We start from the raw sequence: 14,772 nt of genomic DNA on the forward strand, positions 1-14,772 counted from the left end.
GAGAAGCAAGCAATGACAATGACAACAGTTCATAGCTGGAGCAGAAAGTTTGCCAATTCTGATGAAAGGTCACCAGCCCAAAATGTTCTCCTCTTTCAGTCTCAACAAGGAACCAGCAGTTCTGTTTTCAATTCCATTTCTAGCATTCCAGTATTTTGTTAGGATAAAGATTTCTGTCAATTAGTTAATTAGCATTGACACCCCTATGTCGAGTACAAAGCAACTGCAAGAAAAAATTTAGTTATATACAGAAAATAAAAAAGTGACCATGTTGGTAAAATGTACCAGGACAAACTGCCCATTAAATTTTTCTTCCCGAGTTCCCTTGAAGGCATGCATTCCGCAGTAAAATTATAATGTATTTTTTCTTTGTATCCAATCATTTCAGGATAGGAAGATACTTTCACTGGTAAATTCATTTCAGTATAGTGCCTCAATTTGAACTCCACCTGAGCCTATTGGAGAAACGCAAGATGTTTGACAGCACTATTCAATAAATTTAAAAAAGGACAACAAAAAACTTCCTCTTTCCCACGAACAGGAGTTTGATTTGTTTAGCCTCTCCTCAGACCACAGAGCTTCACATGTTAGAATCCTGGCTATTCCTTATGAATCTCATCTAACAGCTTCAGGTAGTCCTCGGGGAGTACGGCAATCAGAATCACACACAAATTGGTATAAATCTGTAGTATGCAGTGTTAGTAATGAGCTGGTTTCAAAATTTCAGCTATTTTAGGTCGTCCAGCAAAATTACTTCCATCCCTTTACTCGAACACTGGTTGGTTATTCTTAAGTGCTTTTTGTCTGAATTCTCAAAACTTCTTCAAATCATATCACAAATAATCAGAATTGTTTAATTTCACTTCATCTTTGAAGCTGTTCTTTTTAACCTCTTGTATCATTTTAAAAGGCATGCCCAGCCTCCACTTTGTTATTTAAGAGATTGTTCTCCATTTACAAGATGGACAATAAATAGCAGCTGAACTGTCGGATGGATGTAACTTCATTCTGTGACCAGTGTTCACAACTTATCCTTTAAAGCAAGCTACTTACAGTGGCATGAAGTCTTCTGGCTTCATATGATTTATTTTCACAAATCCAATTCTTCCATTTGCTTCATTTCTCCCCAGAAACCACTGCAGACATGTACTGAGGAAGCCAATGATCTCAATTCTGTCACCAATTTGAAAGCTCAGTTCTTCAGGCCCAACACCTTCATACTCAACCTCTGCCACACACGATCCCTGTCCTGGCCAAATAGTTAAAACAGATTAACTCACTTTGAGATACTGCCAGCTATATTTAATGCAGCTTTTCTTCAACCATTAGTTTTAAAACTAATGTCCCTGGAGACAAATTATTTTTCACTGTTTGTACCTTTTCCATAATTGATTCATACCAATGAACTGCTGTAAATCATTAACATCTTACCAAGTGGATGAGGAAATTCTGCTGCCACGTTATTCAGTGTACCAATGTCTTCACTGTGCCTTTTGAAAAACCACCTTAAAAGTGGAGAAGATGCCGGTGTAAATAGATTATACAGCTAACAGAACGATTAATATTAGCTAGTTGAGTCTGTATACTCTTCTCAGCTTGTAAAAATATGTTTACATTTATGAAAATCATGAAGGTAAATATACCTTTATTTTCATTTTTCAGAGAATTCCACCTTTCTCTTAACTAATACTACTTTTGCAACGAATAGGAGAAAAATCATGGGCTGGAAATTGCTTGGTTGTATATGTTCTACATTAAGGCCACACAGAGGAGAAGACATGACTTGGAAGTGAGCTTGCAGCTGATGGTTTTTCTTCTGTTGCCCTTCGTCTTTCCAGGTAGAAAAAAGGTACAAACAAAACTGCCAAGGGGAGATGCCGCAGTGAATCCCATAGGTTATATATTCTACCTTCACTGTGCACTGGCAGTTGAGGAAGTGAGTTTTGAAAGTGCTGAAGGGACTGGTCAAGTGGGCTGTTTTGTTCTGGATGATATCACATTTCTTAAATGCTGTTGTAGCTTCATTAACCAAACAATGGAAGAAAATACCATTACACTTCTGATCGGTGCCTTGCAAAATGGTGGCCAGGCTTGGAGGAGACAATAATTTTGTGATAATGTCACTTGGCTAGTAATCCAGAGGTCCATGCTGACCATCTGGGGACATGGCTTCAAACCCTACCACGGCAGTTTGATTAATAAATCTGGAATAAAAAAAATACTAGTCTCAGTAATGTTGACTATAATCAGTTTTTGTTATCCAGTTACGCATTTACTAATGCACTTTTGGAAAGGAAATAAGGTAACTTATTCATTCTAGCCTACACCAACTCCAAGCCCACAATGTGTTTACTACTTGTCTTCCTAACCAGGTCATGCAGGCAATTAGGGGTAAACAACAAGTACTCATACCACATAAAAGAACATTAAAGACCAAGTATAAAAAGGAGGAGAATTACTTACTGTAAAATTCCCAGCTTCTCCCTAAAGTTCACTACCTTAAAGCAATAGGATCAGAGAAATTCTGGCACTTACTGATGAAAAGGGACAAGAAGCTCCATGTGAGATTTTGGAACAGAAATCTTCTTTCCATTGATCAGAGATTTTCCTGACAATTCAGAACCACTCTTTGCTTTATCAACAACAACAAGGTTATTCCCTCTGGGCTGCTGGTCATTTTCTTCACTTTTCTGAAGACTGAATGGATACTTCAAAAAAAACGTTCCTAAGGAAAAGAAAAGAATAAATGTGAGCCACCAAACCTTTAGTGACTTCTACTTCTGACCCTACCAGAGTGTGTCTGGGAACAGGGAGATGTCATACCATTTTAATATTGCACCCATGTGACATGACAGGCCATATCCCAACCCAGATGGCTACACAGACATTTAGAAATGGCCTGCAAGGGTATTCAGTAGCCCTCTCTGGATGTTCAAATTATGATGAGAAAACAGCAAATACCTAAACTGGCAGTCCCCCCAGCCCACAGGGGTCAAATCCTATCCTGATAATCCTAATTACCTTGTTTGAGGTGACACTTCAGACTTTCCAGGCTTGGAATAAGGAACGCACAGCTGAACAGTGACAGTAATAAATCATCAGTCCCAGTGCTACTTGATGCTTCTAACTTAATAATTAGTTTGAGCTCATGTCAGTGCTAGAGATTGAAGCAATTTCCATTTCAGACATCCAATATTTAGTACCTGTAGTAAACACTCTGACACAGCACATTTAAAAGAACTACAACACGTTTTTCCATCAAGCAACTTCAAAATAGTGAAATGTCCAATGGTGCTTCTTCACTGGTGCCATATCAAACAAAATGTGGCACCAAGCTCCAGTAGGAGGTTCTTGGGCAATTGTTGAAAATCTTGGTCAAAGAAGTGGATTTTAAAGTGGCATCTTAAAAAAAAAAGGGAAAAAAGGAGCTGGGGAGGTTTAGAAGGGACATTTTAGAGCTAAATGCCTCAAGTCACTGCAGAGAAGTTCTGGAGTGAAGGTGCCTGACCATCAACTACCTGGCACAAAGGAAGATAGTGGTGTTTGTTGGAGTTCAGTCATCTCAACAGGCGCTCCTCAGGGTAGCGTCCTAGGTCAACCATCTTCAGCTGCTTCAAATGACCTTCTGTCCATCAGAGAGTCAGAACTGGGGATGTTCATTAAAAATTGTATCACATACTGAAGCAGTCCATGTTCAAAATATAACACGACCTGGATAATATTCAGCCTTGAGCTGAAAAGTGGTAAGTAAGATTTTTTTTTTAAAAAAACCATACAAATGCCAGGTAATGAATACCTCTAATAAGACACAAATCTTCCTTGATATTCAATGTCATTACTAAATCCCTGACTATCAACATCCTTGTTGTTACCATTGACCAGAAACTGAACTGGACTCTCGTTATTTATGTGGTTAGAAGGTAAGCAGTTAGGAATCTTGCAGCAATTAAACTCACCTCCTGACACCCTTAAGCATTATCTATCATCTACAAGGCACAAGTCAGGAATATGACGGAATACTCCCGACTTGCCGGGATGAGCGCAGCTCCAACAAATATACGAAGACGGGTGGGTGCAGACAGGCCAAGTACGCTGGGGAGAGAGAGTTTGGTGGTAGATACAGATTGCAGGAGGCAGAGGCGAAAAGTATGTCTCAGTGTTGTCAGGCTTTGACTTTGTTAGAATAGCACTCCAGCCCTTATTCCAAACACCTCTTGACACTCCATAACCCTTCAGGCCATCTCAACCTCCAAACAACCCACATGGCTGTTCATGACCAACCCTCCTCAGCATGCTGGGCTATACACTATAGACTGTATAGAAGCAATAAACACTACTAGCAATAAATAACAGTAGTTGTAAAACCAAATATTCCTGAAGAGGAAAAAAAATCAAAATCAATCATTTGAAACTTCCAATTATGTTAAAACAAAACATCTTTCAACACACAGATCAATAAAAAAAAGTGTCAAATCATATAGACCCTTTCAAGAGCTGAAACCTCTCAACTTTATACAAATAAACTGTGAAATTGATAGTACAGATCAGGCAAACTGAGTTGTCAATCATGCACTTGAACACTTAAACTGAGGAATTAATACCCAAAAAAGTGGATGAATGGATATGGAAGTGAGATAACCTAGTGCGTGTTTCAAAAAGGATTCCCTTATGCAGACCATGGTTCACTGAAACAGGAGGTGCTGAGAACCAGTTTCTAAAACGCTGACCATTCTCCATGAAAGTTATGGAGTTGGCCATAGCTATGGCCATGCCCATCCCCAGAATGAAGCCAACCAGGTCTGGAGTGCCAGGTGCAGACCCAAAACCTGAGCCAGCCATGCCTTTAAAAAGGGCCTGGTGAAAAATCTGAAAACCAGGGCTGGACTCCCATTTTTTAAAAAATGGCTCCTAACTCAGCAAAAGTCCAGGCTAACATCTATCCCCTTGTCTCTCTCTTTCTTTAAAATGGTCCTTAAAAGCTAAATCTTTGAACAAACTCTTAGTCACACGTGATGTTAGTTGTTTTATAGTGGTCCTGTGTTGTGTTTTACTGGGGACAATGGTGCTGTGTAAATGCAAGTTGATACTGAAGTTTTGGTTGAGACGTTCTCAGTTGAAATGCAATTCAAATAACAGATCCTCACCTTCCTGCAAAAGAAGGCCTTTGCACATCACTTTGAGAGACTCGTCACTTATCTGCACCTCAATCCTGACATCCTCTTCATTGAGACAATTCAGCCAAAAGCCTTGATCTAATAGTGCATTTTCCATGCAGTGACTAATCAAGCCTAAAACAGCAAGAGGAATAGTAATTGCAGAGCAAGGCAGTGGTCATCTAGACATCTACCAATTTTTATTTTCTGTTCAGTAATCCCAAAAGATCTCCACAACACACATTTAAAAATACAGTTTACACTGATAGTGTATTTAAAGTATAAATCTTCGAAAACATTTTTTTCCCGGATCATTGTATAATGAATGTGGATACTTTAAAATCAAAGATGAACTATAAAGGAAAATCACCTGCATCTGTTATATTAAGACTTATAAACATACAAAATCAGGAGCTGAGAGAGACCATTCAGCCCCTCAGGCACACACTGCCATTTCGTAAGATTATGGTTACCCTAGTTGGTAAAATCCACATTCCCTCTTGTCCTCAACAGGTTATCACCCGGCTTCGTCCTGCAGCACGGTGGCTCAGTGGTTAGCACTGTTGCCTCACAGCACCAGAGGCCTGGGCTCAATTCCCCTCTCGGGCAACTGTGTGGAGTTTGCACATTCTCTGTGCCTACGGGGGTTCCTTTTGGGTACTCCAGTCTCCTCCCACAGTCTAAAGATGTGAAGGCTAGGTGGATTGGCCATGCTAAATTGCCCGTAGTGTTCAAGGATGTCTAGTTTAGGCGGGTTATAGGAGGATGGGTCTGGGTGGGATGTCCATGGGTTGGTGTGGACCTGTTGGACCGAAGAGCCTGTTCCCACCCTGTAGGGATACTACGATCTTAAGAATCTACCTGCCTCTTCTTAAACATATTCAAGGACTCTGTTTCCACCTTTTCCCAAGGGAGGTACAAAGACTCAAACCTTGGATGAAAAGGTGCTTCATCTGTTTTAAATGGGTAGCTCCTGATTTTTAAACAGTGGCCCCCTCACTCTAGAGCCGCCTATAAAACAAGACATCCTCCCCACATGTACCTTGTCATGACCTCTCAAGATCTTGTACATTTCAATCAAGTCACTTAACTTTTCTAAAATCCAGAGGATACAAGCCAAGCATGGCAAACCTTTCCCCCTAAGGCAACTCCCACCCAATTCCAGGTATTAGTCTGGAAAATCTTCTCTGAACTGTCTCCAATGCATTTACTTCCTTAAATCATGGTGACAAATATTGCACTTCATACTTCAGTTATTGTCTCACAAGTGCCCTGTATAACTGAAACAAACTCCCTACATTTGCATTCAATTCTCCTCACAATAACAGACCATTCTGTTAAACTTTCCTATTACTTGTTCTTCTTGAATACTAACCTTCTATAATCCATGCAAGATGACACCTAGGTAGCTTTGGTACCTTGGAGCTCCACAAGCTCACAGCATTTAGATAATGCTTTTCTTTACACTGTTACTGTCAAAATGGACAATTTCTTACTTTCCCACATTGTACTCCATATGCCACAACTTTTCCCATACACTTTAATAATCGATTTCATTGTGGTCTGCTCACAACTTTCCTTCCTACCCACCTTGGTGTGATCTGCAAATTTGACAACCATAACTTCCATCCCTTCGCCCAAGTCAGTTTACCGTTGTTTATGATTTATATAAAATATCTCAGCACTGACCCCTGTGCCACACCACTTATTACATCCTGCCAACCTGGGAAAAAAACCGATTGATGCATACGCTGGCTAGCTAACAGGAAGCAATCATCTATCCATGCCAATATGCTACGCAGTTTTTTGTTTTTCCACAATAACCTTTAGAAGATTAAACACTACTACCTAGTGAGTAGTATGTTGAAAATTTCCAAATTTCTTCAAATGTTTTAAAAGTAATCACAATCAAGTCTTGGTCACTGTGTATGGACAGCAGCCTGGCTGAAAGTTCCTAAAAAAAAGGGAGAAAAATACATAATTAAATAAATACAAATAAATGTGGCACACTAGAATGATCAACTTGCTCTGAAAGAGGGTAACATTCTTAAACTCATCCATTTTTTTCTTCAAAAAAAAAAAGGAAACTTTGAAAAGCAATGTGACGAGTGATGGTTATGCAAACCTGTCCCATGGAATGAGGGACCAACTAATTCAGTTGGATGATTAAAAATAGCAAATGCCAGAAAAGCTTGCATGTATGGCAGCATCTGTGGGGAGAGATACAGAGTTCATGTCTCAAGTCTGATAGGATTCTCCTTCAGAAATCTGAGCCAAGAACTTGCCATTAGGCAGAATACACATGAATTAATTAACTGCTGGTACAAGTTAGGAACACATTATAGAAGGGGAAAACACGCAAACTGATAAAGTTTGTATTTTGGCATCACTGGGAAATTGTGCCTAAAATGCACTCCTTAAATTATGCTTCATATTCCACACAACTTTATCTGCATCATAATAAATGTAAAATGCTTCCATTGTCATGACAGTCATCAGAACCTCAAAAAGTAATTCAGGTGTTTTTTTTATGTTGCAATTCCAAAATGTGATTGTTAAAAGAGGACTGACAGAGTAAAATGGCTGCGAACGTAAATTGAGTGCTTGTCTGGAGAAACAGAGACCCATGGACCCATAGAATGTCAGTCTGAAAGATGCAAAGAAAGCTTCAAACAGCCATCCTTCAAAGGTGAGGAAAGAGGGGAGCCTAAACGTCCTAGATTGTTATCTTTGTGGATACAATACATCATGAGAGGCTGATGATGCCTTGCTCAATCGAACGCTGCCCTCTGCAGATTATGTCCTAAATTCCAGACACATCTTGTGTTTTTCCTTTTGAAAGATACATAAGAACAAAGGTCAAAAAACCAGTTTTAACTCTACTGGAGTGTGCCATGGGCCTGAACGTTCCCATGTTTATGCTAGTAGGGTTGAGGTTCTCACATGTGTATTGGCCTGTGTTTAGGTGTTACCATGGTGTAAAAATCAAAAGTCGAAGAATAATCCACTAGTCACCTCTATGTTGCAGGTGAAGGAGAGTCTCACTGAGTGCTGGAAATCAGCTGGCTAGCAAAATGTGTGCACATGCACCCTCTGGTCTCACTATAAGAGAAAAATCATAGAATCACAGTTTCTGCAGTGCAGAGAGAGGCCATTTGGGCCATCAAGTCTGCACTGACTAGCTGAACATCTTCCCACCCAGATCACATCCCTGTAACCCCACATTTACCCTGGCTCATCCACCTGGCCTACACACCTCTGGATGCTACAGGCAATTTAGCAAGGCCAATCCACTTAACCAGCACATCTTTGGACTGTGGGAGGAAACTGGAGCACCTGGAGGAAACCCACACAGACAGAGCAAGTACGTGCAAACTGCATGCAGACAGTCAAGGGTAGAATCAAGCCCAGGTCCCTTGAAGCAACAGTGCTAACCACTGGGCCACCATATCACTTGTTCATTGCTCCTCATCACTCATCCTAGAAAAATATCAATTTATACTCATTGGCATTAAACTACGTCCACCACGAGTCTTCCCAATGTGCCAGTGAAGTCTATTATCATCTTTATTGCTTATTAGGTTTCTGAATTGTACATCTGTGAATTTTCAAATTCTTCCATATATACCCAAAATCAAGGCCGTACATATATCTCAGGTGCTCAAATAGGTGGTGGTTCCAACATCAAACCCAGGTAATATCATTGCACGGGCCCCCAGTCTGAAAAACTACTGTTCATCACTAATGTTGGGCCAGAGGGAGGAGGGTAACTTCTTCAGGTTAGGCATCCCTGGAAGAGGCTTCGCAGTGAGGTTAAAATAGTATCAGAGATAATAGGAACTGCAAATGCTGGAGAATTCCAAGATGATAAAATATGAGGCTGGATGAACACAGCAGGCCAAGGGTCTAGGCCCGAAACGTCAGCTTTTGTGCTCCTGAGATGCTGCTGGGCCTGCTGTGTTCATCCAGCCTCACATTTTATCATCTTGGAATTCTCCAGCATCTGCAGTTCCCATTATCTCTGTTCATCACTAATCTTTGTTTTCGTCCCGAAGCAATTTCACATCCATTATCAGTGTTCTTTTAATCAAACTTTTTTCTTAAACTTTCCCCAATAATTCTATTATGGGATACATCATAAAAAGCAATTTTTAATATCCATTTCCACATTATTAACTGCACAATTACAGGTGCTGAAAATGTACTGTAAATCAAAATCCTGGAAAAACACTGGTCAAACAGCATTTCTGGGGAGAAACAAAGTAAGGGACAAAGATAGGATCACAGAAACAAAGGCTGCAGCATGCCAATGAACTGAAAACCTGTTCTGCAGCCTTAACATACTGTAAGTCACAGATTCATTCAGCACAGAACCAGGTCCAACTCGCCCATGCTAACCAGATTTTCCCCAAACTAAACTAGTCCCATTTGCTGGTATTTGGCCCATACCCATCTAAATCTTCCCTATTCATGTATCTGTCCAAAATATCTTTCAATTGTAATTATATCTGCATCTACCACTTCTTCTGGAAGTTCATTCCACATCCAGTATGAAAATGTTATCCCTCAGGTCCCTTTTAAATCTTTCTCCACACACCTGAAAATTTCGCAGTCTAGTTTTGGACTCCCCTATCATAGGGAATAGGCCTTTGCTATTCACCTTATCTATGCCATTCATGATTTTACAAATTTCTTTAAAGTCACCACTAACCTCCTGTGCTCCAGTGAAAAAAAATGTTCTAGTCTACCAATCCTCTCCTTATAACTCAAACTTCCCAGTCCCAGTGACATTCTTTTAAATCTTTTCTGCGCCTTTTCCAACTTAATAACAGACTTCCTATAGCAGGGCAACCAGAACTGTACACAGTACCCTGAATGTGGCCTCACCAACATCCTGTAACAGTGCAACATGGCATCACAATTCCTATACTCATTGCTCTGACCAATAAGGGAAAGCGTACCAATGTCATCTTCACCACTGCCTACCTGCGATGAAAATTTCCAGGAACTATGTACTTGAACTTCTAGGACTTTGTTTGACAACACTACCCAGGGCCCTACCATTGACCATACAAGTGCTGCCCTTGTTCATCTTACCAAAATGCACGACCTCACATTTATCTAAGCTGAACTTCATCCACCACTCCTCAGCCCATCGGCCCAGTAGCTCAGGATCCCATTGTACTTAAATAACCTTCTTCATTGTCCACTAAAGAGGAGACTGGGCAAGGAGTCTCAGCCTCTGGAACTGCCACCCAATTTGATTAGTCAGCAACACCAACAGTGTTGGCAGTGACAGAGCTCAGTAGATGGCACTGCTGAGACTGCAGGCTGGTCCACAAAAGGGGGGCCTGATGAATGCCATAGTGAAGTAGTCAGGAGTATCACATGTGGAACATATAACCATCTTACAGGACATGTGGGTGAGAACGGAGCAGGCTTTTAAAGGATAAACAGATAAAAACTGGATTCTGTCTACATTGAGAGCATCCCCAAAAGTTCAGCCAATGATTGCATCCTCCCTTCACATCATTTTAAATGCAATAAAGCAAAAAAAAACAAAAAGTTGAAGGGCAGTGCAATAATGAGGTCAACCAAACTGTTAATAAACTAATTCGACACTTATTAGGCTGAAAGACTGAATTTGACACCCACCCATGCTCTGTATTGTGGGGTGAGCTTCGGGCTGGGTAGAAAGCAATGTGCTAACCATCCAAACTATTTCACATGTACCCATGCCTGAAAACAAACCTGATGGCTCATGTAATATCCAGTCTAACATATCTGATTGGGATGACCTTTCACGAGAACCAAAGATACAAATGTCATGGGTTTGAGATGATAGCAGAGGGAAGAACAAAGAGGATGGCCTCGGATAGAATCAAGGGTAGGAGGGATTAAATGGCGAGCAACATGATGCTGCGAAAGCCAAAAACAGCAGCAATGAGTATGTGAAAAATGAAAAAAAATGGTTCAGAGAAGGTTTGCTTGCAGTGTGGCCAGGTAACTGCTACACACAGGGATAAGGAAAGAAACCAGACAAGATCAAACCAAACCAAAAACATGATGGGAAAAGAAAACAGAGTCAGAGGTTATGAAATAAAATGTTGAAAATAGTGTTTCGTCTAGAAGGCTATCCAGAGCGTCCAGTTGAAACAGATGTTAGTCAAGCTTGCATTGATCTTCACTGGAACTAAAGCACGACACTGATAGAAAAATCAGAACAGAAACAAAGTATATAATTAAAATGATAAGCAATAGGTCATGCTTGTGGATTGAATAGAGGTGTTCCACAAAGCAGTCTTTTCTCCACCCCCTGCCCCGGCCAAATTAAGCAATCACACAGTCTGTGTTAGTTCTCCACACTGTGCAGGACATAACAAGTAGCAAAATTAGTGTCTTAAATTGAAAGGAGTACAAGTAAAGTGCTGTTTAATTGGGAATGGGCTGTTTTTCACTTTGTACTGAAAGATGGAGAAGATATTTTAACAGAAGTTGCCTTGAAAAAGTGCCATAGGAAAGGATGTGAAAAGGGTATACTAGGGTGTTGGTAATGGTTATTTCAAAATAATGAAATAGAGGGAAGATGTGTTTGCTGGTAGCATCTCACTGGTGTTGGTTGTGGATGATGATTGAAGAGAGAAGCTGGTAGGGCGGAAGGTGAGAAGAGGGAATGTTAACATGATTCTCCGGGTTGGGGGGAAAAAAAGAAGACAGATGAAAGCAGAATTGCGAGGGTGGTTGGGGGGCATGTTGGGAGACAATCCTCAACTGAGGAAAATTGAAGACATTATCAGAAGTGTGAATGCAAAAGGACAGAGAGCAGAAACGGACAAACAGCACTATGGTGAGGAATGAGCATGTTGCTGAGAAAATGTCAGAGTGATGGTTGCTTAGCTAAACCTAAATGGAGAAACGCAAGGTTGCATGGTGAATTGGAAACAGAAATTTAGAAAATACTCTGGTTAGACAGCATCCATGGAGAGACAAACAGAAAACATTTCACGACTGGGAACTTTCAGACTTCCAGCATCCAGGAGTAGCTTCTTTTATTTTGATTAATGAAATTGGGGCAGTAAATTACAATGGCAGTTGGTAGCCCCAAAGTTTAAAGAGCCTCCTCAAAAACTACAAGAGGTAACAAAGCAATGTTACTTGTGAGTCATCCCTAATCCACACCTAAAGGATCACAGTACTCAAGGATCTCTTGGGATTTTAGCGCCAGACTTTTGGAGAGCCAGAGTCTGGGAAACCCAGAAAGGGTATTTTGAAAGTTTAGATAGGAGAATCAGAAACATTCCTCTGATTTTACTAATAATGCTTGGCCTGTGCCAATGGCAGAGGCATGCTCAGTTATTGCCCACTTGGGGTTCCCCAGACAATTCTAGGTTTCCATAGTGGGAATAGACAGCCAAACAGAACACATTTTCCATTCCTGTTCAGTTTTACTACACTTGATGTGCAGCACTGAAGCAAATCTTCTGTACTCTCACTTACACTAAGGAGTGCTATGACCTCTCCACAGTCATTCTCTAGAATGCGCAGCTTTGCTCTCAGCCAGTCCTGTAGCTGAATGTCAGGAAGTCCTGTTGTTTGTCGTTTCATTATCAGTTTCAGTGAAATATCTATCAAGGAAACATAGGCAAGGAATTTATAAAAGTTACTGCATTTTATATGTGCACAAGAAGTTTGCATTTACATTACCAATAACTACTGTTTTACATTTATCAACTCCTAATAAGTGTTTCCAGTTAGAGTTACACATTGTAATGTGACCTTATCTTGTCATCAGGTTTCTCTAACCTGTGTCAGGAATAGAGGTCACTGGAATCCACAACCCTATAAAGGAATCTTGTTTTTTTTAGAAAAAAAAAAGAAAATATTTTGATTTCCCTTTCTTTCGGCATTACACATGGAACTTGAACGAAATGGTAGTCTGCAGAAAAGGACCTCTCTGCAGTCTTCCTTAGACTGTGCTAGATTCCATCAATAGAGAGATAGAGAGAGTTTGCTTTTGCCTGAATTTTTCTCTTCCTCGCCCAAATCAATGAATTTACTGCTAAAATAAGATCTGTGAAAAAAAATTGACCAAGCTAAGACCCCAGCAAAATTACAATGAAAGGCAGCAAGTACAAATCTTTTATTTGAAGCTTAGATGAAGCAGTAAGGGATATGACAAAATCATTGGCAGAAGATTTAACTGTCATTATTTGATTGGCCCTCCTTTGGAATTTTATGAAAAACCACACCATTTCTGAACTACTTCCACCCATGCTGAAATGATAGTGTACCAAATCCATGAAGGTGGAATGGATACTTTTCAAGTTAAAACAATTGCTTTATTTCAATAAGCCAACATTTTTATGCATTAGTACTTTAGAACACTGAAAGATTTGCTATATATAGCAAGTTCAGCACAGTTTCAATGCAGTGGGTTGCTGTCGAAAAGTGTTCCACAAACTAGGGAGAATGTGACAATGATGCAGGAAAGATACAGGAACGAACTTGCAAGAGGGTGTTGTCTGCATCTTTCTCCTCCTACAGTGGTGCAGTTGCAGCTCTATTAAGTCCAATTCCTCATACGCAGGAATCCCCAGTTTCAAATTTTCACCATTCTACAATTTAAATGCATTTCTTTCAGTTTGTCACTTTACCTCTGCACAGGGCAAATTTAATGCAAGACGTGCTTGTAAGCAAGCCTTGGGATCTATCCCATCAGACAAAAAGCAAGCTCTGATCAAAGTAATCAACTTGAAATATTAACTCCTCCCACCACATGCTACCATACTTGGTGAGTACATCTGGGTTTCCTGCTTTGTTCAGTTTTTCAGCAGATGCAGCATTTTTCTTTTAAAGAAATAAAAGCAGTATCAGTGCACGTCCACTTCCTGAGTCAGCTTCAAAAACTGATTAGACTTCTTCACACAAGTTCTGCAGCACTGTGGATTATTGTTTGGCCCTGGATCCAAATTCTTATATTATCCATTTCTCTAAACATCGCAAGAAAAAATGTAATTCCTTTTAAACTTGCTCTCAGCCTCTAAGAGGTACTTCAATGCTCTCTGCCTGCCTGGATGTATGGGGCTGAAGTACACTCAAGGAACTTGATGTAAGCTGAAGCAAAGCAGTGCATTTGCTAACATGCCATGCACCAGCTGAAAGCTCCACCACTTCATGCGACTGTGTACTTGCAGAAATTTCTGAGAATGTTACCAGGACAGAGGAATCTCCACTCTGTGAGGAAACTAATGAAGTTGGAAGTTGGGACTGTTGACCTTACAGCAGAGAAGACTAAAGGCAGATTTAACTGATGTTTCCAAGAAGCGATTTGGTACTGTATGTTGGTTTCCCCCAACAGGTCAGTCACTAACCAAGAGAAAATAATATACTTTCGTTTACTCGCCATTTGTCACAACCTTGGTTTTGGGTTGGCTACATTTGAATCATGATTTCACAGTACTGAAGTCAAGTGAAGGTACAGTCAGGTGAATGGCCATCCTCCCCCTCCTTCACACAACTCCAACCCCCCCCAAGGTCCCTCACCTCTTTCACTCATTCTACATTGCCATTTACTTCACCGAACTGCATCCTCCCACATCTCCCTATTTTTTACCCATCT

The 14,772-nt window shown here is 40.4% G+C and overlaps 1 protein-coding gene across 6 annotated transcripts in view; it reads right to left on the reverse strand.

The window, feature by feature from the left end:
* Positions 1–14,772, reverse strand: part of LOC125451595 (SH3 domain and tetratricopeptide repeat-containing protein 1) — a 76,925-nt gene that overhangs the window by 42,855 nt on the left and 19,298 nt on the right. For 5 of the 6 annotated variants that reach the window (XM_048528924.2, XM_048528905.2, XM_048528894.2 and 2 more), the window contains 6 exons: positions 12,651–12,778; positions 7,002–7,107; positions 5,145–5,288; positions 2,536–2,725; positions 1,432–1,505; positions 1,054–1,249 (listed from right to left, as the gene is read on the reverse strand). In XM_048528924.2, the coding sequence (XP_048384881.1) occupies positions 1,054–1,249; positions 1,432–1,505; positions 2,536–2,725; positions 5,145–5,288; positions 7,002–7,107; positions 12,651–12,778 (838 nt within the window). The remainder of the gene's footprint in view (positions 1–1,053; positions 1,250–1,431; positions 1,506–2,535; positions 2,726–5,144; positions 5,289–7,001; positions 7,108–12,650; positions 12,779–14,772) is intronic. The other variant, XM_048528914.2, reaches the window with a different exon arrangement.

Source organism: Stegostoma tigrinum, chromosome 1 (assembly GCF_030684315.1).
Source record: "Stegostoma tigrinum isolate sSteTig4 chromosome 1, sSteTig4.hap1, whole genome shotgun sequence".
NCBI lineage: Eukaryota > Metazoa > Chordata > Chondrichthyes > Orectolobiformes > Stegostomatidae > Stegostoma > Stegostoma tigrinum.